Source organism: Schistocerca nitens, chromosome 7, assembly GCF_023898315.1.
Source record: "Schistocerca nitens isolate TAMUIC-IGC-003100 chromosome 7, iqSchNite1.1, whole genome shotgun sequence".
Taxonomy (NCBI): domain Eukaryota; kingdom Metazoa; phylum Arthropoda; class Insecta; order Orthoptera; family Acrididae; genus Schistocerca; species Schistocerca nitens.
This window is the reverse complement of record NC_064620.1, coordinates 44,122,375-44,145,453: the sequence shown is the minus strand read 5'-3', so window position 1 is coordinate 44,145,453 and position 23,079 is coordinate 44,122,375. Positions and strand designations below refer to the sequence as shown.

Here is a 23,079-nt window from a genome sequence, read left to right as displayed (position 1 = left end):
TGATATCTAAATAATGCAATATACAATAATGGAAAGAGCGGGATGGAATTTAACTATATTATGAAAAGTAAAGTTGCCACACACCACATAATGGAGATGCTGACTCGCAGATAGGCACAACAAAAAGACTGTCACAAATGAAGTTTTCAGCTAATGAGGCCTTCATCAAAAATAGATGACAGACACACACACACACTCATGCAAATGCAACCCTCACACACATGACTGCAGTCTCAGGCAACTGAGGCTGGGGTCAGTTGCCTGAGACTGTTGTCTTGTGTGTGTGTGTGTGTGTGTGTGTGTGTGTGTGTGTGTGTGTGTGTGTGTGTGCGCGCGCGCGCGTGCGCATGCACGTATCTGTTGTCTACTTTTGACGAAGGCCTTACTGGCTGAAAGCTTTATTTGTGATAATCTTTTTGTTGTGCCTATCTGTGACTCAGCATCTCCGCTATGTGGTGAGTGGCAACTTTCCTTTTCATAATATAAATACAATATACAGGTTCATAATTTTTGACCATATTACAAAACAGCAACATAAAAAAATCATTACATGCTAATTTAACTTTTAATTTTAATTAACTGTGACACTGAAAGCACCATGCAAGAATTACATTTGGCCACACTTTTGTAATTAATTGAAACTATAAGTTTACTGTTAGCAGTCACAATTTATTTGTGATTGGTAATAGCAAATTTGAAGCTTCAATCGATATCAGTAAAAGTCATGGTGAAGTCTGACCTAAATTTTTGTATTTAAAGTCACACTGTGTAACTCTACATTTGGACACAACAGAGCAACAGTACTGACTGAGGACTGTTTTATCTTTGTACATTACTGATGATTATCAAATAATAGTAATAAGAATGTAGGACAGTTTAGAAAGAAGAATCATTATAATTTTTCTTTAAAATTGTAATAATGCCATTTGATAAAATATCATTTTTGGGAGGTGGCTCTCTACAGCCATTAAGTAATGTATAAGTGGTTATTTGAAACATCAGATGCTTTGTTTTAAAAACCCAAATATCTACCGGTTTTGGTCTTGGACCATCTTCATGGATTAAAATGATTTACGCCACCATATTTCATTAGTCATTACTTAAAATGTGTAGTGCATGCCATGAATATAAATATATGGCACAGGACTTTAAAAGCAGGCATACAAATATTAAATGCATACAGAGAGGTACTGTTGTGTCTCTTCAGTACTGCTCTGTATATACAGGGTGATTCAAAAAGAATACCACAACTTTAAAAATGTGTATTTAATGAAAGAAACATAATATAACCTTCTGTTATACATCATTACAAAGAGTATTTAAAAAGGTTTTTTTTCACTCAAAAACAAGTTCAGAGATGTTCAATATGGCCCCCTCCAGACACTCGAGCAATATCAACCTGATACTCCAACTTGTTCCACACTCTCTGTAGCATATCAGGTGTAACAGTTTGGATAGCTGCTGTTATTTCTCGTTTCAAATCATCAATGGTGGCTGGGAGAGGTGGCCGAAACACCATATCCTTAACATACCCCCATAAGAAAAAATCGCAGGGGGTAAGATCAGGGCTTCTTGGAGGCCAGTGATGAAGTGCTCGTTCTCGGCCGTCCAGAACTTTTCCCTTTGCACAAACACCCATTCTCTGTAAACTGTTTATACCAACGTTTAATACACCACCTATCAGGAGGTCTAACACTATACTTCGTTTGAAATGCACGCTGAACAACTGTCGTTGATTCACTTCTGCCGTACTCAATAACACAAAAAGCTTTCTGTTGAGCGGTCGCCATCTTAGCATCAACTGACGCTGACGCCTAGTCAACAGCGCCTCAAGCGAACAAATGTACAACTAAATGAAACTTTATAGCTCCCTTAATTCGCCGACAGATAGTGATTAGCTCTGCCTTTTGTCGAAGCAGAGTTTTAAATTCCTAAAGTTGTGGTATTCTTTTTGAATCACCCTGTATTTGGTATTCGTATGTTTGCTTTTAAAGTACTGTGACATATATTTACATTCATGCCATCGACTACATATTTTAATTAATGACTAAAGCAATACGGTGGCTTAAAGCATTTTAACCCTCATCCATGAAGATGGTCCAAGACTGAAATCAGCAGATATTTGGTTTTAAAATAAAAACAGTTGATAGTTCAAATATGCATTATATACATGAGAAGATATCCTTGTGTATAGAAAACAAATGCAGAAAATTTGCATTTATTACAGACCTGATGCTTCTGTATTAGTCATGCTCCCAATAAATATGCTGATGAACCATTCTAATGAATACTGGTACATGGGATCAACATTGCCCAGATCTGATACACAGAAAAAGAGTATTTGTGCTCGGTTTGCAACAGGTATATACAGCGCTCTTGTATTATCAATATTAATTTGTGTCTCTTCTGCTGATTTCACTTTTTGCTGTAATGAAATAATGACATACACCATAAGAAATACATGAAAAATATATAAAAATAAGATATTTAGTTAAATATTTGGTTAAAAAAAATCATATATACAAGTTTCTCTTGTGAAGTCCATCTCATAAAACAGTCATTTACCATTAAACCAAATACAACAGAATGTTGCATAATCATAAATTTCTGTTGAACAGTTTGACAAACTGTGAATGTAAAAGAATTAATATTGTCACAATGGACAAATATGGAAACTGCTGCAGGATAGTGAGAAATTGCAGGAGGGAGATAGATGTTCACACGAGTGTGGCTTCTCACTTTCTGCCATTGTAAACAGCACAATTTGCATATGAATACCTCTGGTAAGAGGCTACTTGGATGCCTTACTGCTAGAAAAATTGTTTGACCAAAGCAGTACCCATCCTATCCCAGCATTACATATTTGTCTTTTCAATGTGTTCATTCCACTTATTAGCTCCTATATACCAACATTGTTAGTTCAGTGTATAGTTTGTTACACTAGATGATAAAAAAAGATAAGCACCCATAAGGGAGTAGACAATGATTCAAAACTTTATGGGTTGAGAGAGATTGTGATGTTATTTCACTGCTTACAATATGGAGTAAAATTCACAAAGAAGTTCGCAATACGAGCCCACTTATGTATCGGTCATTACAACTGTTCTGCCCTGGATGCACACTCTGATTTACTTAGGAAAGGTACCATGGAACCATTGTATTCTCTCCTGACACAATCTGGGGATCTTGCTAGCCATAGGAGTACCTCAGCATCAAGCAGATAGTTCACTGACACAATCCACCTGCTTAGCTGGGTGGTACTGTGCTCGCCTCCCATGCAAGCAGGTCCAGGTTAGATTCCTGGCCGGGTTGGAGATTTTCTACACTTGGGGACTGGGTGTTGTATTGTCCTTATCATTTCATCCTCATCACTGGCGCGCAACTCACTCAATGTGGCGTCGACTGAAATAAGACTTGTACTTGACGATTGGACTTCCCTGGATGGGGGCTCTCGGCCAATGATACCATATACTCATTTCCATTTTTTTCACTGACACACATGCCATATGTAAGCAAGAGTTGTGCTGTTGAAAAATAGCACTAGAATACTGTCTCAGGAGAGGTAACACCTATGGGAGCTGGGTGTCAGTGACGTACTGTTGTGCTGTCAGAGTTCCCTCAATCTATATGCCCTTTATCTGAAATCATAACCGATAGTCACCTGTGTGGTAACGGATGAGTTGTGGTGCCCTGGAAATATTTTAATTTCAGAATTGGCAGCCATCGCTCGAGCTGCTCGGCAAGCTGCGGCTCGTTAGCAACCGCGTGATACCGCACAACAGCCGGACCACATGGTCCAGCCAACCGCATGGCTGGGAATTCCTTGGTGACGCTGTGTAGATGGAGACATGCCAGGAGTGCCAAATTGGCAGACTTTGTAAAACCTTAATGGCAGACATTTCACAGTTCGAAAAGAAATTAATAGTAGCCAGATAATCATGATACCTCAAAAAGAAACATGTACGTTACCATTATTGGCACAGTGATTCTGATGGTGTAATGAGATTTTCAATATCTTTATTAGTTTAAACTTTAGTATCTCATGATAAATTTTTCAAGTAACACCCAGCAACGAATTTTCAAAGTCTAAACGGTTCATCTGATTTTGTCAATCGACATGTCTTTTGAAAGCTATTAGTGTAAACCTAAATTGGTATAAATTACAGGCATGTAACTTGAATAGTACATGAGTTATTGGAGGTCAAAGTGGACGATTACTATCGATCGCGTCAGGCCAAAAGTACTCGACAGCTACACGAAAAAATGGTAGCAGCATGCTTATAAATATATTTATACATCTATTTCTTTGTTTATATCCTATATATACTATACATGAAGATATTCGTCAATTATTTACTGTGTTTTAGAAAGAACAGAGACATTAGGCTACTGGCTTACTTCTGTTATATTCCTTTGATATATATTTATTTAATTTGTTTATGTATTTAATAATGTGTGTTAGAGTGTATTTATGGTCCAGCTGTAGGAATATTTATTTGATTTCAAGTTATTTAAATGTAAATCCAGTATTTCAAATGTGTTTCATTATGTTTGTGAGTGTGCATTGGCTTGGAGACAGGGCAGGGCCGCTCTAGCCAATCACAGCGATCGTTCCAAACAGGATATGTGGAGAGACTGTATGGAAGAGGGGGAGGAGCATCGTTTCAAGAGGGGACAGGGGAGTACAGGAGAGGACATGAGAGGTCCTGGACAGTACGGTGCGATGGACGCAGTGTCACAGGAAGGACTTGGAGAGTGAAGTAGTTTGTGCATGGTCGCGGGAGACAGAAATATTTTGTAGTGCCAACTGGTGCACTTGTGAGATTTCCGTGGCTTCTGCAGTGAAGACAGAGTACGCGTTTAGAAGTGAATATCTCGCGAGCTATGTTGCTGTTCAAAACTAATTACGTGAAGTAAGAATCTATTGTTTCCCTGTTATTCAACTTATATTTTATATAATTGCTGGACCACCGACACCATTAAGTGTTTTACAGTGATAAAGGGCATTCTTAAAGGTACTTCTACTATAGTACCCATCATCTGAAGTCGTTAAAATAGTACCTGCAGAATTTACCTACTTGCAAGCTTTCATTTATAAATTTCATATAAGATTCAAAGTTCACAATTGCCGAGTGATAGGAACCTTCAACCATTCAATTCATATGTATATTCATATTGCATACTGTAGACTCAGCAGTATTTGGCTTGTAATGCGGCAACTATGTATCCCAGCCCCTAGACAACAAAACCAGCCTAAACTTTTAATATTACAACCCTGAGTCTGTGAGTTGAAGGCCATCATTTCATTCTTATTTGAAAGCCCACACACCACATCATAATACTGGCGCTGTCAGATTTCCTTCAATCACTACCAGCTTTAACTGAAAACATACACCACACCATGATGCCAGAAGTAAGACCAACATGCCGCCTGAAACTTTGGAAGAATGGGACCTCTTTGTAAGTCACAGGCATAATCACCGACAGTGGTCATTCAGATTATTACTGAACAGCAATTCAAGCATGAAGTGACACCATTCATCAGCAGTCCATGCTTCTTGGTCATGGCACTACTACAAACACAGACATTTGTGATGTGATATTAATGACAGCCTACATATGCAATGGTAATTCCCAAGTCTAGGTGCTGTTAGCATCTGACTAATGGGGTGTGATGACATAGAATGTTGCATGGACTCAATTACTTGTTTTCAAATGGTATGCTGAGAAGTGAAGAGGTTGCAGTGTGCATGGCGCACAATTCACGTTCCTTCCCTTTAGTGGTTGAAGGTGATTGACTGGAATCTTGATGATAAATATGCTTGTCCTCACCTTCCCATGAAGTGCAACACCAGACACTAACAAAACTAGATTCCATCCTAACAGGTCTCCGAAGACCTTAACAGTACTGACTGACCACTGTGTCATCCTCAGCCTTCAGACGCTATCACATCATAATGCCCCACAACTCTGGATATTGCATGATTTGATCATGCTGGCAAAATGGCAGCCAACAATGAGACCCCAAACTCTGACAGGTACTGTTAAATGTTGTATGAATGAGAACTTATGATCTTCATGTCCTTCATAGCCACTGCTCAATATCTGATGGTATTCACACCCTCTACATACCCTACCAGACCTGGTAACAACTCTAAATGGTATTTACATTTTGATGCAATCAAAACATCCACAGAACTTTGAGTGTCAGTGAAATGCATAAGTTGTACGTACAGTACATCTATATTTTATTGACTAATATAAATACAAGTAATATGTAGGTGCAATCCTTCCAAACACACAGTGGAAAATACAATAAAATAAATGTTACTGTTTACAAGAATTTTTATTTCCAGTTGTTATTCATAACAATTACAGTGACACCTAACCTAAAATATTCACATTTAAGAAGTACTCTTAAGCTACCTTTGTGACCAACCAATACTATCTATCCTAATGGATATATTGCTACTAACTATGTGCAGGAAGCATTGAGGAGCAGACAGGCATATGTAAAAGTAGACTGTTGGGGAAGCTTCAGTTTTTGGACAAAGTCCTTCATCAGATCACACACACACACACACACACACACACACACACACACACACACACACACATATTCATAAACACACAACTCACACTCACATGTCCACTGTTATTTCTGGGTGCTGTGGCACCATTGCAGTGGGCAGCAATCTTGGTTTGTGTGGGTTTAGAGGTAGGGAGGGGGGACAGATAGCAGGATAGGGGTGGGGGAAGCTATTTCAGTGCCTCTGTAGGAGTCTGGAGGGGTGTGGTTTGGACAGTTTGGTGTGCTGATAGGTGCAGCATCAGGAGAGCTGTGCTTAGGGGAAGGCGGAGGGGAGAGAAGCAGGGAGAGAGAAAGTGCTATTCAGGTGAGACAGGGGGATGGAAGGTGCTTCTGAGGCTGGAGTAGGAGTAGAGATGGAGATAAGAGGCAACTGGAAGTCAGGGACTAGGGAATGTTGACACCAGGAGGTTTATGGGAACAAAAGATATGTTACAGGCACAGTTACCTCATCTGCAGTTCAGAAAAGCTGATCTTGGTGGGAACCTCCCATAGGACATCTTTAGTGCCAGCCAAGAGGGGATGTGTGCTCCACAAAAGTTGAGGGCTACACTGGTAGAAGCATAGCTACTGGCAAGGTCATATAAGACAGACAGGCACTGGCAGACGAGCCAGACAAATTGTGTCTCACATAGGGCAAGAGAGGCTCTATAGGCCTAGGGAAGAAAACCCAGGAGTAAAACCCAAGGGAAGATCCTTGTCCTCCAGGTTGGGGGTTGGGTTCGCGGCTAGTAATCCCCACTCAGAAAATGAAAGTGTTGTGGCTACCACACACTGGTCTCGGAAGAGGAAAAAGATTAATGAGATGGAAAATGGATATTATGATAACCATCTGGAATGTGAGGACACTTAAGAAACATGGCAGACTGCAAGAAATTAGAGAAGAAATAGATAAATATAGAATGAAAATAGTGGCACTTCAAGAAATATGGTGGAAAGGACAAGGAATGATAGCTTTCAGGAAACACAGGCCAATACATAGTGAAGGAGATACAGGCCACTATACATAGCTCAGTGATGGCAAATATAATTAGTTTCACAGTAGTTAGTGAGAGGCTGTGTTCTTTGAGGTATAGTGCAAGATTTATCAGATATAGACAGAAGATAAATATGGCAAGAAATACAAAGAGTAGTGGTAAGCAAAACACAGTATAGGAAGTCTCCAAGTTAAAGAAAAGCAGGAAGAATACAAAAAGAAATTAAAAGAGATTTTTGAGACAAGAGGAAAGAATACATGGAAGGAAGATGATGCAGAAACTAAATGTGAGACTGCTGCAGAGGAAGTACTGGGGAGGGTAAAACACAAAAGAACAGTTAAATGTTTTGATGAGGAGTGTTCATTGATAATTCAAAAGATGAATAAAGAGAGGCAAAGAATGCTGTGAAGGAAAACTATACTAGTGTTGGAAGAGTATAGATAGAAGAAGAAATGAGGGGCTAAGTTATGCAGTGTGAAGAAAGCCAGAATGAAAGGGCGAAGATTGAATTGTTGGACAAAATGAGGGGCAATAATGAGATACGAAAGTTTTATGAAAAATCTAGAGAACTGAAGAAAGAATTCCAAATGAGAGCAGTCATCTACCAGAATGAAGATAGAAACTAACTTGAGATAAAAGCACAGCTTTGGGAAGATGACACAAGTATTTTACTGTGTTACTCAAAGGAAAGGAAGGAGGTAACAGAGAGAAAGCCTTGAATGAGGAACGAGAGGAACTGGATTCATAACTGGAATTAGAATACAAGTGGAGGAGCAGGAAGTCAAACCATCAGACTTACACAAAAGTGAAGAATGCAATTAAAAACTTAAAGAATAATAACAGTGACAGAAGAAGATGGCAGAACGGCTGCATTATTAACATTTTGGGGAAAGAAGATAGAAGTGGCCATTAATGAATTAATAAAGTAAACATGGGCAAAGAAAGAAATTCCAAAAGTTCAGAGCATGGGAATAATCTGGCCATTATGTAAGAAAGGCAATAAGTTAGAATGCAGCAGTTCCCACAGGATTACTCTCTTAGATACAACACCTAAGCTGTGTAGTACGATTTTATCTTCTTGACTGGAAAGCAGGGTGGAAAGGAAACTGGAGATTAAGAGATGGGATTTAGAAGAAATAGACCTACAATGACCAGTTATTTTTATCGAGACAAGCAATTTCATTTGTTGTACACTCATTTTAAACAAGCATACAACAGTCTACACAAGAATAAGATTCTCAAAAGTATTAAAGATATTAGAATCCCCTTAAAATAAGTGGGGTTGGCAGAAATAACAATGAAAGCAACAGTTTGTAAGGTCAGAACATAACAAGAGTCATCAGGTGAGTTCAAGTTAAGTAGGGGGCTGTGGCAAGGAGGTGTGAACTCTGTGCTATTCTTTAACTTAGCACTAGAGGAGTGAAATTCAGGAAATGCCAAAGAACTCAATGTAATCAATATGTAATGAGCAGATCCAGGTGGAGGCATACACTGATATGTAGCCTTAGTTGCAAGCCACATCAGAGCTTTGAAAGAAATGGTGCTGTATTGGAAGGAGTAGCACAGAAGTTAGGACTGGAAGAGGATATAGGCAAAACAAAGTATATGATGATGGGAGGTCCTAGTAGAGATACTGAAAATATTTTATTTAAAATGAACACTAAAGAATATCAAATAGTGGAAGTATTTAAATATCTAGGTTTGGTAATAAGAGAAGATAATTGGACAGCAGCAGAAAATCAAAAAAGGATAGCAAGTGGAAAGAATGTTAATAAGATTATAAAAATCAAAATATATATGACTATTTTAAACCCTTCAGAAATGTATGGATTAAGAGACTGGGTGATGACTACAAGGGAAGAAGGCTGGTCACTGGGTCACTGAGATGGGAAAGGAAGATTTTGGGAAAGATATTGGGGGCAGTGAGAGAGGAAAACTGCTACAGAATAAGTACGAAGAATAAGATGGGTTGGTCACACACAGAGAATGGCAGAAACTCAAGAGTGTCAAGAAAGTCTTTATTGGAAAGTTCAAAAGGAGAAGGAGAAAGTAGCTTGAAGATATGGATGAGGACATCAAAGCAATGGGAGTCAGGAATTGGAGAAGGAAACCAATGGGCAAAGAAGAATGGACGGAAGTGACAAAAGATGTCATGGCTCTAAAATGGGCTGTAGCATTGAACAGTAAGTATGTATGTATGGTGTTGGTGGGAAGAATACAGATAGTACAGGCTGTGAAGCACTCACTAAGTCAAGCAACCGGTATTGTGGTCCAGCTGTCTCATGGCCACAATTTGGCAGTAGCTGTTCATACAAAATGGCGAACAGTGGTTGCAGCTAAGATGGAAGACGACTACTTTCACAGGTGTCCCTGCAAGTTAAGGGAATACGAAATGCCTGTGACAGGACTGGAGCAGATAGTAGTGGAAGGACCTATGGGACAGGATTTGCATCTGACACTTCTGTAGGGATGTGAGCCATTGAACAAGGAGTTAGGAACAGCAGTGGAATGCGGCTGGCTGGACAGGTATTTTGCATAGGCTGGAGGACTGCAGAATACCACTGTCAGTGGTAGGTAGAATATTACTCATTTCATGGCGTAGTGGGAGATAGCTGAAACTCTTGGTGAAAATCAGATTCAGCTACTCCAATCCTGGTGTGTACTGAGTCATGAAAAGGGAGGCACTCCTTTGTGACTGGTCAGTAAGTATGATGGGTGATTGAGAAGACAAGGCACTGGAGATCTGTTTCTGTGCAAGGAGGGGATGGTAATTCAGCTCTGCCAAGGCCTCAGCAAGAGGACTGCTCATCATTGCACATGTTTATTTTTTATTTATTTGTCTGTTTGCTATCCACATAACAATCAGGTTTTTGACATTGTCACAGATTTTAATTCACATATACAAAGGTTTAGTTAATGTACATACATGCACACATCAATCTAAATAGTAAAGATCAGAAATTATTGTGCTTTTTGTTGGCAAAACAAACATGTTACAAACAAACATGTTATATTCACTGTTTTATAGAGACACTTTATAACTTGAAATATAAATACATACACCGATATAGTGTGTGAAGATCAGAAATTATCATTTTTGTGTTGCAAAAACAAACTTATGCTATGTACACTGTTTTAGAAAGGGATACTACAACTTGAAATCTGCTACTCAATAACAGCTTTACTCTATTAATAGATGCTTAAATTTATTATTTAAAGTATTCATGTTAGCTGTCATTAGGTCACATGGAAACCTGTTATAAAGATGGTTCTTATTGTATGTGCACTACGGCCTGCAGCCTTTTTTTGACTTGCAATTCTGTAAAAGTTTTCCTTTCTATGTTTATTGTACCTATGTACATTACTGTTTGTTATATTGTATTCTGGATTTTGTTCCACAAATATTACTGTCTGAAGGGTGTACATAGAGTAGATGGTTAGTATTTTATATTCCCTGAAGATTTCTCTGCAGGGCTCTCTCCTGTTTACCTTAGTTACCACTCTTACTGCCTATTTTGTAGTCTGAAGACCCTGTCTGTCTGTATAGAAAGCTGGTGCCCACCACATATCTCAATACCGTAATGAAGATACGGATGTATATTTGTCTCAAGCTATCATGGCACAGGAAGGCTGAGACCCAAGAAGGCTGAGACCCTTTTCAGTAGATACAAAATTGTACTGATTTTCTTACACATATGGTCTATATGTTCTTTCCATGACATCAACAATTATATCCAAAAATATGTGTTTGTTTGTGTAGCTCAGGGCCAATGGGGTGTAAATAGAGTTCTATTTATGTTGTGATTATAGCTAAGCATAAACTGCATTGTCACTGTCTTCTCTTTAGATACGAGTAGCTTATTTGCAGTAAGATAACTTGACAGAAAATTATAATTGATTAATTGATTTCACTACTGTTTGAATAAGTTTTCATAACACAGTCCCAGCTGAAAAAAGATGTGTCATTAGTATAGCTTACAGCCTTGCAGTTTGTGGGCTCAGTTAAATCATTAAAGTACACAAGAAACAGAAAAGGTCCAAGTATAATTCCTTGGGGCACACCACACCGAAGTATCTTGTGAGTTGCTTTGCTTGTGACATTTCTTGGCCAGACACTTGATGCAGAATTAAATTGGTCTGGCCATGTAAATATTTGCTAAAACCTATCTACTGCTGTATATGCCCCAAGAAAACTGACACCTTTTCATAATAGTAACACTCTGAGGCAAATATATTTTGCACTATTTGAATTACATCTAACAAGGGAACCTCCCCATAGCAACCCCCTCAGATTTATTTATAAGTTGGCACAGTGGATAGGCCTTGAAAAACTGAACACAGATCAATCGAGAAAACAGGAAGAAGTTGTGTGGAACTATGAAAAAAATAAGCAAAATATACAAACCGAGTAGTCCATGCGCAACATAGGCAACAACAAGGATTGTCTGAGTTCAGGATCGCAGTGGTCCCATGGTTAGCGTGAGGAGCTGCGGAATCAGAGGTCCTTGGTTCAAGTCTTCCCTCGACTGAAAAGTTTGATTTTTTATTTTCAGACAATTATTATCCGTTTTGACAGAGCACAGGGAAAACCGTGTGACTGTGAAACTGTTGCGTTCATTTGTTGCAGTTTATGTGACAAACTCTTATGTTTTCATCACTTTTTTGGGAGTGATTATCACATCCACAAGAAAACCTAAATCGGGCAAGGTAGAAGAATCTTTTTACCCATTCGCCAAGTGTACAAGTTAGGTGATTCGACAACATATTCCTGTCATGTGACGCACATGTCGTCACCAGTGTCGTATAGAATATATTAGACGTGTTTTCCTGTGGAGGAATGGGTTGACCTATGACCTTGCGATCAAATGTTTTCGGTTCCCAATGGAGAGGCACGTCCTTTTGTCGACTGATCGCACGGTTTTGTGGTGTGGTCGCAAAACACAGATACAAAACTTATTACAGTGAACAGAGACGTCAATGAACGGACGGACAGATCATAGCTTTGTGAAAATAAAGAAACTAAAATTTTCTCACGACGGAAGGTTTGAACCGAGGACCTCTCTTACCGCACTAACCACGGGACCACGGCACTACTGAACTCAGATCCCCTTGATGTTGCCTATGTTGCGCATGGACAACTCGGTTTGTATATTTTGCTTATTTTTTTCATAGTTCCACACAACTTCTTCCTGTTTTCTCGATTGATGTGTGTTCAGTTTTTCAAGGCCTATTCACTGTGCCAACTTATAACTAAATCCAAGGGGGGTATGATGGGGAGGTTCCCTTGTAAGCTAATGGATAGAGATACGGGGATCTGGCATTAAAGAATATATCAAAAGAGTACTTGTCCTACAGAAGAAGGCACTTAGAATTATGGGAAGGAAATGTGATAGGGAATCTTGCAGAAATTTGTTTAAAGAAGGAAATTTGATAGGGAATCTTGCAGAAATTTGTTTAAAGAATTTAAAATACTAACTGGTCATAACCTGTATGTACTTGAGATAATCATTATGGCAGTAAACAGTAACAAAACATTTAATAAAGAAACACATGACCACAACACTAGAGGTAGAGAGAGATCCGACAGTATCTCTCACTGAACCACACTTTACGAGAAAAACCCTCGCTATGCAGGCATAAAACTACAAGATCGACCATTACAGAACTAAAAAAGAAATTACATTGTGGCTCCTAAACAATATGGTGTATTCAATATTTCTAGATTTGGTACACTTGTATGATGAAAGACCCTTTTTTCTAAAAATATATGAATCTCAGATCTTAGACTACATGAAACAATGAAAAAAGATTGGCTTGTTTTTGTAACATTTAAACTGGGTGCCCAGTCACGTGTTTCATTTGTGCCAATTGTGTTAAACATCTCTATGAATTTCTCACACACTTCTTTTGGATCATTCGTTATATCGTTATTTTCTTTTGATGTTATGCTTGGGTGTTGATGAGTTGCTGTTTACCACATTCTTTATATGTACACTCTTTGACATAAAACTTGACCGGCGGCCGGCCGCTTCAGAGGCTAAGTCCGCGCCGATCGCGACATGGGACAAAAAAACTGGCCAACTCGCTAATTCTCTAAGTCCGGTTATCTGCACAATCTGGCAACACTGTAGACTGCGGCACTTCCTGGAGGAAAACTTGTCCCATGATAGAGGAACTCTAGGCTGATTACGCCTGTGGTCTAACGGTAGCGTGCGTTGTTTCTGTTCATAATGGCAGTGGATCGAGAGCAGCTAGCATAAAATATTTTTATAGCCTCTTCTGTCTGAATGCTGAAGACGTGAATGTAATGGTAGCGCAGATTCAATCTATTTCGCTTTGTGACACACCGATATCAAAATTTTATCCAGTAACGATTTTGTGGCAGATTTCCTGCAGACTGTCCTCCTCTGGACGCCGTATGCGGCAAAGCTCCGGGATCCATTTGCTGGCTACTGGCAGCGGCCGTGGCGACAGCAGCGGCGCTGCACTCCCCCGTTCTTTATCGAAAGCGCCTGCTACCGCTCATCGCTTTTGATGATTTAAAACGCTTTATTATTAAATGTTGCTCCACAGAAAATTTCTACAATTTCCATTCACGCTCAAAAGCAACGGAGACAGACGCCCTGATTAGTAGGCGGGTATTATATTACATTAATCGGCAAGAGCTGAGTATGGCCCGAAATTAATTTTATAGACTGGGACGAAATTAAACCACCTCACTACATTCGATGAATTTATAAATGCTTCATACCTCGTGTCTTTTCCTTTCAAACTCAATTTTTTGTGCAACTTTTGGTCAATGTTTGGATGTTTTCGTCAAGCCAGAGTGAGCGTCTGTGGTGTAAAGTGTATTACAGTTCTTGTTTCATTCCTTATGGTAAGTCTATGCGATAAACTGTGTGAATACCTTGCAATGCATGCTCTGTAGCAGTGCAGGAACACTGCACATTTGGAGTTCCATGTATGGGTTCATGAAGTATTTATTGTTGATCGGAAGTGATAGTTAAGGTCATCAGATTTAAACCAGAAAAATTTGTCGTTTTGAAGGTTTCAGAGAACGGAAAGGAATTGCTAGCGCCGGTGTTAGAAAACGTCTACAGTTAAATGCTATTGCAAAAATTTAGAAGAAGGGAACTATATTAATGAACATGTGCACTTCATAAACAACCTTCTGACATGTTAGGCCTATATGACGAACAAAGCTCAAATTTATATCGTTGACAGTCGGTTTGAATCTTTTCAGGGTCTATTTTACAGTGAAGCACCTTGGAATTTGCAAAGCAGAAATCAATGATATTAACTTAATTTACTAAGTCGAAATCGGACGAAGATTGATGTTTAAAGGCATTCTTCAGATTTCGCATAAGAAATTTTTACTAGCACTTTGCAACTCCATTAATTAAAATGGAAAATAAAAGGTTATAGTCAGCGGCTTCTACCGTGATTCGAACTGCTATGTCTTATAGCACAAGCACTGCAACGCACAAGGGAACCTCTGAGCTAACGACACTCTGGCGGCCAGAGGCGGAATATAGTTACTGCGATTTTGCCTGAGCCTCAAAACGCAACCTTAAACACACGAACAGAGGAGGTGGAGGCTACTGTTTTAACATCCCGTCGACAACGATGTCATTAGAGACGGAGCACAAGCTCGGATTAGGGAAGGATGGGGAAGGAAATCGGCCGTGCCCTTCCTAAGGAACCATCCCGGCATTTGCCTGAAGCGATTTAGGGAAATCATTGAAAACCTAAATCAGGATGGCCGGGCGCGGGATTGCACCGTCGTCCTCCCGAATGCACATACAAACAGGTGTTACTTATGTGAAGAACGCCGTTCTTGGAGTCCAGAAATTAGATATACTTTCTAATTATGTCATCTTGCAGTAGATTATATCGTACGAGTTTTCGATCTGGAAAACGAATGTCAAGTGAATTTAGCGAGGTAACGCCGACCTACACCCGGAAGTAAATGCACTATCAGAGTGTTGACAAATACTTGCTACGACGCTGCCATTTCTAGGCTCTCTGACGAGGCAGCTCTTCAGCGAAATGCTTGCCGTGATTCTCCGATACGGTTCTTCAGAGTGGAGACGCGCGCGCACGTTTGGTTTTTATGCGGCGTTCTCCCCTGATGGTTTCTGACGTCGCCTTGTGGGCTATGTATACATATGAGACATTCAATTATCATTAATCCAGAATGATACAAGTTTCAGCTTCCGGCGTGGAAGAAGGCTGTTGACGCCGACATTATATCATTTCAACGTAGGGAAAGCAAAACGGATCATTCAATGTTTCTCATTCAACATAAAGCATGTGAGATAATTTTCCGTAACATTCATAATCATCTAAAAATACAAACGAAGTAAAAATACACCGGAAGCTTATTCGAATGGAATATAACGCTTTGCACCTCAATGTCGAATTTGTCCACTTGCAATCTTTTGCAGCACACACATAGAATGTCATGATTACCACGAGAATGAAGAAATATGTTGGTAAGGATGGAAGCAAGAAGAGACGCAGTCAACAAATATTCTATTCCTCATTGCATTCATTTCATTTGACACGTAAGAAGAGGTAAAGCGGGAATTTACTTTCGTTAACACGAAAGATATGCCGCACATATTGATAACGAGGAAGTCTGCGTCTTCATACGTTTCCTCCTTGAAACCTGTATGCTCTATTATATACTAAGTAGCCCGATCATTGTTTCAGTAATGTTACCCTCTTGTTTGACCCCGTAACGATGAACAGATTCCAAATGCATGTCTCCCTTCCTGGGTTGTTTTTTGTGTTTTATTGCTTGGAATTCCTGAAGCAGACCACTGTGCCTTCCCCCCTCGTGGGTTAGGTCTCAAAACTAAACCGCTTTGTATCCAATGGCATAATTTATTCAGACAGCATCAGCATAAGACTATCAAACAAAGCCTTCCATTTACAGTTGCAGCACTCTAACCAGCACTGACCAAAGTGTAATCCACGGTCATGGTCCTAAATTACCAGCTGTCTGCTACTGTGGCAAAGTCCGTACTACACTTTCGATTCCGCAGCACCATTTTATCTGGTAACACTGTGTAGTTGCACAGTTGTGCTACCAGGTCTGTCCTCACACTGTCAACTTTATGTATCTCACTTCTCCTGTAGCGTAGATCACGAGGAGCCGAAGTAAATGAGTGTATTCTGCATGACGTAACATTCAGTATTCCCTTCTTTCATAGCCACTCTTCATGTGCATCGATACCAAATAGGAATGCGAAAACTCTTGCGAGTGAGAGAATGACAATAACAATCGTAACAAGAACAAGCAAATAATGAATGATGTTTATTCCAACGCAGAACGAGAATGGCTTTAAATATAAAAATCTGTATCTATATCTATATCCATATCTATTGATCTTTGAGTTGGCACAATGCAAATATATTCTTGGCATTTAGTTACTGAATTTAGTTCTGGATGTTTGCAGAGAAAAGGAAAAGTCGGTACTTCTCGCTAGTGTAATATAATGTGAACCAGCAACTACCCTTTCCTTAGAACACGACTCAAGCAGGTCCTCAAGTAGGTAGCAAGGCACTGCTGCATTCTGTTCCCTGACATTGCTCTGATGACGGTTAATGCAGATAGTTCCGATTATGAAATACAAAACGTATTGCAGGTTAGTTCCTAGGATAGTAACATTAAATTTGCGTTGTAGACGGCACATGAACGTGACGACTATCCATATTACTCATCAATATAAAAAGACAATATTTTGGGAATTTAGCAGGATTACTCAAAATGAATTCTGAAATTGGGTGACTGACTGCACAGGTGCTAAACGTCGTCAAGAGTATACGATGTCCTAATCGCATTAGGAATATGAAGATCGTCTTCGACAGCTCGCAACTTTCACATTGCTATCTCCACCCTACTCCAGACAGCCCTCGGTGGAGTTGCACTACGTTGCCGATGTTATGGAAGGCCTTCAAACCGACAACAGACCACATATTGAAAAATACAAGCGAATTCTCTTGCAGCGTAAGCTTATTGTAGCTAATCTAAAAATTATTGGAGAGGAACATTGTCCTATTCAAAAAAAGTAAAAAGTTATACACTGTTGACGTCAAACGGACATTATCTATGTCCTGTCTTGTGTCCTACTCATCTATAATATCAAGTGTACTATAAAAATGATTATATATAATGGATGATAGGGTAATGCATTGATACCAGATGGTGGGGGCCGGCCGGTGTGGCCGTGCGGTTCTAGGCGCTTCAGTCTGGAACCGCGTGACCGCTACGGTCGCAGGTTCGAATCCTGCCTCGGGCATGGATGTGAGTGATGTCCTTAGGTTAGTTAGGTTTAAGTAGTTCTAAGTTCTAGGGGACTGATGACCTTAGAAGTTAAGTCCCATAGTGCTCAGAGCCATTTGAACTATTTAACACAAAATGACATTAAACATTAAAGTTATTCACGAGCAGCTATTTGAGAATATGTATGAACATTAAATGACACGACGAACTGAAATAATATGACGAAGAGTTCAGCGCTCACTGGGAATCGAGCCCCACACATATCGTTGTTGACTACACACAAAGAGACGTCAGCTACCGAATTGTATTCCACCAGCTGCTCAGAATAGCATCTTGAACTTACAGTCATCTCGCAAATAGTTCTGTGTCTCACTGGGAGTTAAAAACGTCAGATATCGTTAGTGTTGACAACGAATGAAAATACATTAAAAATCAAAATTATTATCCACCAGCAGATAGGTGTTCTCATGATAGAGCTTGATAATACATAATTAAATCTTTAGTGCCGGGCCAGGATTCGATCCCATTCACGCGTAATATGTGAAGGTGTTGAGGAATCTGCAGTTTTGAGCAAACAACAAATTGTAGCCGAGCTGTATTGCCACGCAGGGATCAAATTCCGCGTTAAGGGCGGTCTGAGTTGCATTCCCAGTTTAGAACCAATTTTATCGACATACAGAAGCTCAAATAAAAGATGGAATAAGTGTCCTGTGACCATACATAGCGTTTGTGTCGTCACTTGAAATAAATAACTAGTATAAGAAAGGTTACTGGTGATAGAGTTTCTACATGTCGCCACTCCAGACTTTATTGTGGTTCAACCTACCGTCTACTTGGTAAAGAAGGAATATCATCTTTAATGTGAATTTTCAGACCACGCAGCCATTATATGTCCTTCACTTGGTGTAGCCAGGAGAGAATGGAATCTGTCTCTCCCTATCTAAAATCATTGACGGAAGTGGGAATCGAACCCAGACCATAGGTATAACAACCTACCATCCTTCCAACAGACCACGAAATCCTCTTCTCTGCGAGTCATTTTTCAATCGTAACGCAGTTGCGCCACACTGGATGAGAATTCTGACACACAGGCTCCCTGTAGTAATTTGCAGCATGTTCAGTAAATTCATTTACTTGGTTGACCGAATCACCATGAACTAGCTGCCTCGGCTACCCAGTGCATACATTCGACTATTTTGTAATCACAGAAATAAAATCACGTAACTGCCACCTACGCACAACTGCCAACAGTGTAGGATGCAGAAGTTTAAATAGGAAGTGTTCCTTTCCACTTGAGCTATTCTATTGCGCTATCTGTTATTAGAAAACGTCGTTCAGTCCAAAAGAAAAGCTGTAACTGTTTGTCTCTCAGAAGTCAAGACCTGGCCATATGCATAATCTCACAGTGCTGTGGAATCCAAAAGTTCTGGAGGAATAGTTGCCGAGCTCTGGAGCTGCTGTAGCTACGTGTCAGCTTGTAGCATAGATAAGATGTCGCGAGTTCGAATACATTCAGTGCTACATTTTTTAAAACGCAATTCTGCTCTCTGCTGAAGGTATCAATCTAATGGAACTTTGAACATAATTCCCTTCACTTCTCAACCCAAAGTAGTCGCATGTGGAAAAAGGGCTAACTACTGTGACATTTTGTTCTATTCAGGTTTAATAGACAGCAGGCAGCAGATGCATCTCGAAGATGTGCAGGGAGAGCGCATCGTGCCATAATATGTCAGAAAAGTATTTTCTACATTAGCCGTCGTGTGGTAGTGATATTTTATTCTTCTTCAAACTTTGTTTGACAGCTTTAACTCAGAACAAGTTTTCTACATGCATGTAATCAATAAACTGCATGTGCATTGTCAGACTGTCATAGGTAACATCAGAGAATTCGCATATATCGTTGATGATTAATTTCCCTCTCTTGTTTACTATTGTTTTAACAACACTAAAGGAAACCTTACGAAAATTGTGCTCTGTATTATAAGAAATGAAATAAAACTAACCATGATAACCTTACGACGAAAGTATCTGTACACAAGCATGCCTCTATCGACACGAATTAGTAAAATACTACTCACTTAGATTTTGATTGGGTCTGTGTTTAATTGGTATGCTGTGTCATACTCAAGAGGTATGCAAATGTGGCATTTCATAAATATAGTTACGTATTCCTAGAAACCCAAAATTCGCTTGTCAGCAGCGGAAAGAGGCCTTACCTGTTGTGCAGCATTGTAAGTTTTTCAACATTGCACTATGAGCTGAAAGCATTTTCTTGCGATTTCCTTATTGATGTTTGATCTGACTGCTTGTAGCTCTTTCACAGAAGGGATAAAAACGTTACAGTCAGTGAGACTGGAACTGCGAACCGTAACAGACGCTTTTTCACACGTCAGCACGTTACCACAGAGCTGGCGAGGAGGTATGGGTCTGAGCTTCCTATTACGAGGCCAATAGTAACTAGAACTCGTAAACCGCTATTTGAAGGTCGAGATTAGTTGCGGTTTCCACCTGCAACGACTTTCCTGGGCTGAAAACCGTAAATTTTCAATCTTTTGTTACCCTTCAAGCGATAATAACTCAGATTATTCAATGGAAATGACAGGTAAAATCAAGTGAACTTTGAGGCTTAATTCCGTGCACACCAGGAAGTAACTCGTCGATCACAGAGTTGCCAAACATACGTTGCCTTGTTGCCAAATCTCAGTTACAGTACCAGCAGGAAGAAGACGAACCGATGTGATCCTACAGCGGTCTGGGAAGTGACCATAGCTGGTGTCTCCAAGTCGCGGCTGCTACGGCCTGGAATACGTAATGCGTCTGATTCGCTTTCTGTAACTAGGTTTAGGGACTGGAGCGTAGTTACTAATAATACTCAGAACTGACTGCAAACTGAGCATCATAAATCAGTAACTCTCATTGTTGTTTTTATATTTCTTTCGTAAGTGTACTCAAAACTAAGAAAGTCATTCACAGGCGTTTTCGTGCCTCGCCGATAGTCGAGCACAACATACAAATAAAAATAAAAAAGAATGTGTGTGTCTGTGTGTGTGTGTGTGTGTGTGTGTGTGTGAGAGAGAGAGAGAGAGAGAGAGAGAGAGAGAGAGAGAGAGAGAGAGAGAGAGAGAGAGAGAAAGAGAGAGAGAGAGAGAGAGATAAATAAAAAGCAATGAGAGAGAGTGTAAAAAATTGTTGTAAAGAAATTGAATCATGGTATTTAAAGAAATCTTTCATTAAAATGACACGTTCCACATCATTGCGAAATGTCGTATTCATGATCTATGGAACAAGAGTTAATCTAATGTAATGTAATCTAATCTAATCACATCATATTGATGATTAGCCATGAAGAGTCATGAATTACCGAAATTTTGGCCAATACCAGTAACCAAATCTAAACTTGAAAATAAAAGACGACAATTTTTGTAATAAACCGTGACTCCTATCAAGACCCTTTCGTCCCTGTTATCTAACCACGAAAGATGTCTGATATACCTCCATTCTGAAGTAACAAAGTGTGCATGCATTTAAAGATGAAGTGCATGATGTGAAGTTCTGTGACGGAGATACGAACCCAACACGTAATCCGATTGTTAACTAAGAAAAATCAAATGTTACGTATCGGTTTTTCTTACGAGCCGCTAAGTGTCTGAATCTAAAATAAGGATACAAACTTTTGTGCCTAAGCGACAATCGAACTGCACACCTACCGTGCATCCACGAATATAGCTTAAGTATCAGTTGCTTACTCATGAACAGTAAGATGTGTGCGTGTTTGACCAGAAATAACGACACCTGTTGCGATTGTTGGAAACACATGAACAGACATTGAAATTGCGCGTTAATTTTCACTAGCAGGTGGGTGTGCACTTGATAAAGGTAGAAATTAAATTATGAATATTTTGTACTGGATCAGGTTTCAGACCCACATACATACCTTTGGAGGAGACCTAGAGAAGATTGTAGTCTTGGGAAAAGGAACGAAATGACTGAACTATACTGTTCCGAGAGATTCAGATCCTCGAAAGAGGAGATACGAATTCGAATCACAGTCCAGCACCAAATTTTTAAACGTCTCTAGTTCAATCAAGTACAAGGAAAATAAGAGCCCTGTCCCTTTAAATGGCTATCGGTTCATCAAATAAAATAAAATTTTCTAATGTAAGTAAGCTTACTGGCGACTGTATTTCTGTTTACCATGGCTTCCGCTGTGTCATTTCCCAACGTAAACCGGCTCTGCCCAGTTGGTAATGAAGGAACGTGATGTTTAATGCGGATTCTGGATTATAACGTCTTTCTCTTGAGGTCACCAGAGGTAAAATAAATCTGTTTGTGCCTCTTAAAAGTAAATGCCTGAACCCACGCATTGCACCTGTGATAGCTCGTTCCACCATACCATTGTGGCCACATTACCCAGCCCCAAGAGTGTGCTGTAACGGATGATGTGCTTAGCTTACAAAATTAGTCACGGTGGAAAAAATGCGAGTCTATTAAATGGTCAAGTAGAAGCAAGCTTCTGACGCAGAGATTATGCTATTCTCATGTCAGCAGGATGTAAAGACTCTTCTAGGCATCATAGGCTGGATGTGAAGCCATTTTGATTTTTCACAAATTCAGCAAATTTCTTAAGTGAGGAAAATCCACTGTGAAGTGTGAAGTTACCGGATAATTCGATTATTACTGTTATTATTAATATCATTTTATTCATACCGCTGCTTTAACACAAGTGCTTGAACATCATGTCGACCAAATCATGTGGAAGAACTAACAGCAACGTATATCGGAAGGCAGTAAGATCTCTTGCCTTTTGGTTTGTCAGTACTCGATAGCCATTTCTAGGCGAAAGTAAATGAAGAAAGGCAGTGCGTTTTTGTTACCAAGTAACGTCTTCGTCAATTACTTTAGTTTTAAAGTAATCTACGAGTAATTGCTGGTGTTTGATATTAACATGAAAAGGATTCCGTAGACAGGGAAAGAACCTGTTCTTGGGAAACTACATCTATAGTGACCAAAAGGCATTAAATGATGTTCAAGCACTTGTGTTAAAGCAGCGGTATGAATAAAATGATATTAATAATAACAGTAATAATCGAATTATCCGGTAACTTCACACTTCACAGTGGATTTTCCTCACTTAAGAAATTTGCTGAATTTGTGAAAAATCAAAATGGCTTCACATCCAGCCTATGATGCCTAGAAGAGTCTTTACATCCTGCTGACATGAG

General features: G+C 39.6%; 1 protein-coding gene across 1 annotated transcript in view; it reads right to left on the bottom strand.

Moving 5' to 3' along the window:
• Positions 1-23,079, bottom strand: part of LOC126195465 (dynein axonemal heavy chain 1-like) — a 963,710-nt gene that overhangs the window by 206,451 nt on the left and 734,180 nt on the right. Inside the window, exon 53 of the mRNA XM_049934091.1 lies at positions 2,230-2,425. Coding sequence (XP_049790048.1) covers positions 2,230-2,425 — 196 coding nt within the window. The remainder of the gene's footprint in view (positions 1-2,229; positions 2,426-23,079) is intronic.